Here is a 2,068-nt window from a genome sequence, read left to right on the forward strand (position 1 = left end):
CTGCTGTGCAATTGTGTATATAAATATTATTAGTGTACTTTAATAGTCGGTGATCTATCAGAAATCGCGTAAAAAAAGTCTTATTTTGGCCTCCAGAAAGGTTCTTATAAGTCCTTATTTCAACATGTGTCTTACTACTATGAACCCTGATATATAGTATACATATACTTTATCGTTCTGTACTATATATCTACGCATATACTAGAAATATTGTATTCACTGAATTGTTCTGGTAACTTGCGCGTTGCACAGTCCTCATTAGAATCCCCAACAGAATGCCTATCACGTTATTTGGCCTCTTGGCTATTCTTGCTTCGTTTTGGTTGCACTAAAGGCAAACCGTTGGCAGTTGGTACACGCATTTGCGAAAGGTATTTCTCTCCTATATGTAAACAGTCGCACCACGACATGAAGCCAGGAGCAGATGGGGATGTGGATGAGGAGCACTCCCAGCTAGAGGAGGAAGAGACAGAGGAGTTCCGGGATGAGGCCTCCTCTGAGCAGAGCAAGAAGGGTAAGGGGAACTATTACATGACCTGAGAATTATGTTAATGATATTGGCATAAGTATGTACGTGATATGCACTGGATACTGTAGGCATTAAATAGACAAAAATCACTGATTTATGTCTTAATTTACTCACTCAAGTGTAATAAATACAATAATAACAAGTATAATAAACTTGTATATGTTGCTATGTAATATAGATGTAAAAGTTTCTAAATAACAAGCGAGACGAGTGCTATTTGTATGCTTAGTGAGCAGTTATGTGTAGTCGTCTTGTCTTGTCTCTCGTCTTGTCTTATCTCGTCTTTCGTCTCGATCGCTTCAGCAGCATGGCTTCTTGCTTCGTTGCAGAGTCGGAGGAGCAGGGCGAGGTGATCAGCAAGGAGCAGCTCGTCGCGCTTGCCGCGAAGGTGAGCGCCATCTGGCAGCGGCTCGCAGCGCTGCTCAAGTTCCAGGCGGACGAGATCGTGTACTTTGAGAGCGACACACGGGACGCGAGCGAGCAGGCGCAGAAGATGCTGCAGATCTGGATGGAGAACGAGGAGGAAGCCACGGCCGAGATGCTGCGAGCTCCCCTCGTCGAGCTGGGGCTCGAGGCGGCGTGGAGCGAAGTGTTTCAGAGCGTGAGTTGAGGTGAGGCGGAGGAGGAACGGAGGAGCGAGGTGTTTCAGAGCGTGAGCTGAGGCGAGGTGGAGGAGGAACGGAGGAGCGAGGTGTTTCAGAGCGTGAGCTGAGGCGAGGCGGAGGAGGAACAGAGGAGCGAGGTGTTTCAGAGCGTGAGCTGAGGTGAGGCGGAGGAGGAACAGAGGAGCGAGGTGTTTCAGAGAGTGAGCTGAGGCGGCGAGGCGGAGGAGGAACAGAGGAGCGAGGTGTTTCAGAGAGTGAGCTGAGGCGGCGAGGTGGAGGAGGAACACACGTTGATGAGGATGAAGCTCTGGTGGAGCTCGTCTGGACGATGCTAGGTGATGTTCAGGTTGATACTGGAATCACTAGACACCGCCACCGAGAAGATTCTGTGTGAAAGATGCCCAACGATGATGCTTGACAGAAGCTGGCGAACGATGGCATTATTACGGTAAATGCATATTTATAGAAAATAAAAACAAAACCATTGAAGCTGTGGTTTATATAGCTTTGTATGAAACACTGTTTATTCACAACCCACTGTTCATCAACTATAAACAGACTTACACAGCACGTTGACTGACTACACGCAACGCAAACAAAATTGTAAACACGATGCAACATTGCATAACACAAGGGTTCCGGGTAAAATATATTAATGCATCGAAGATCACATTCCTAGCGCAATTGATTTCTAGTAGAGACATTATTAAAACGGCATATATATAAATAGTTTCTAATTGAGATTCACACTTTCGTAAAATCATGTTATCGACAACTAAGTAAAGGCACTCACACTGATGCAGAGTGCCGTGCCTTATGTGGCAAGCCCATCAACCCACCGTTAGTTGTGAAACGTATGTCAAACCAGTGCGAGACAAGGTCATACCATGTATGTACACACCACCTTTAGAAGAACAACTACACCTACAGACCA

At 46.0% G+C, this 2,068-nt stretch overlaps 1 protein-coding gene across 3 annotated transcripts; it reads left to right on the plus strand.

Annotated features, from left to right (window-relative positions):
- The first annotated feature begins 401 nt into the window (after positions 1 to 401).
- LOC106820347 lies at positions 402 to 1,634 on the plus strand. 3 transcript variants are annotated; one of them, XR_001395612.1, is made up of 3 exons: positions 402 to 514; positions 859 to 1,293; positions 1,345 to 1,634. XR_001395612.1 is itself a non-coding variant. In XM_014824872.1 (2 exons), exons 1-2 carry the CDS (start codon positions 409 to 411, stop codon positions 1,137 to 1,139), a joined length of 387 nt encoding a protein of 128 aa, XP_014680358.1. In that variant the 5' UTR covers positions 402 to 408; the 3' UTR covers positions 1,140 to 1,634. The 3 variants fall into 3 exon arrangements, 1 of the variants encoding a protein (XP_014680358.1); XR_001395613.1 differs by having other exon boundaries at positions 1,399 to 1,634; XM_014824872.1 differs by having other exon boundaries at positions 859 to 1,634.
- The last annotated feature ends 434 nt before the right edge of the window (positions 1,635 to 2,068 follow it).

Source organism: Priapulus caudatus, unplaced genomic scaffold (assembly GCF_000485595.1).
Source record: "Priapulus caudatus unplaced genomic scaffold, Priapulus_caudatus-5.0.1 Scaffold11769, whole genome shotgun sequence".
In the NCBI taxonomy this organism is placed as follows: domain Eukaryota; kingdom Metazoa; phylum Priapulida; class Priapulimorpha; order Priapulimorphida; family Priapulidae; genus Priapulus; species Priapulus caudatus.

What these genes read in the sequence shown, in the direction of transcription:
- LOC106820347 (XM_014824872.1), top strand. Translation starts at nt 409, where the DNA reads ATGAAGCCAGGAGCAGATGGGGATGTGGATGAGGAGCACTCCCAGCTA. An exon ending in CTCTGAGCAGAGCAAGAAGG is followed by an intron (nt 515 to 858) that starts GTAAGGGGAACT and finishes GCTTCGTTGCAG; the next exon opens with AGTCGGAGGAGCAGGGCGAG.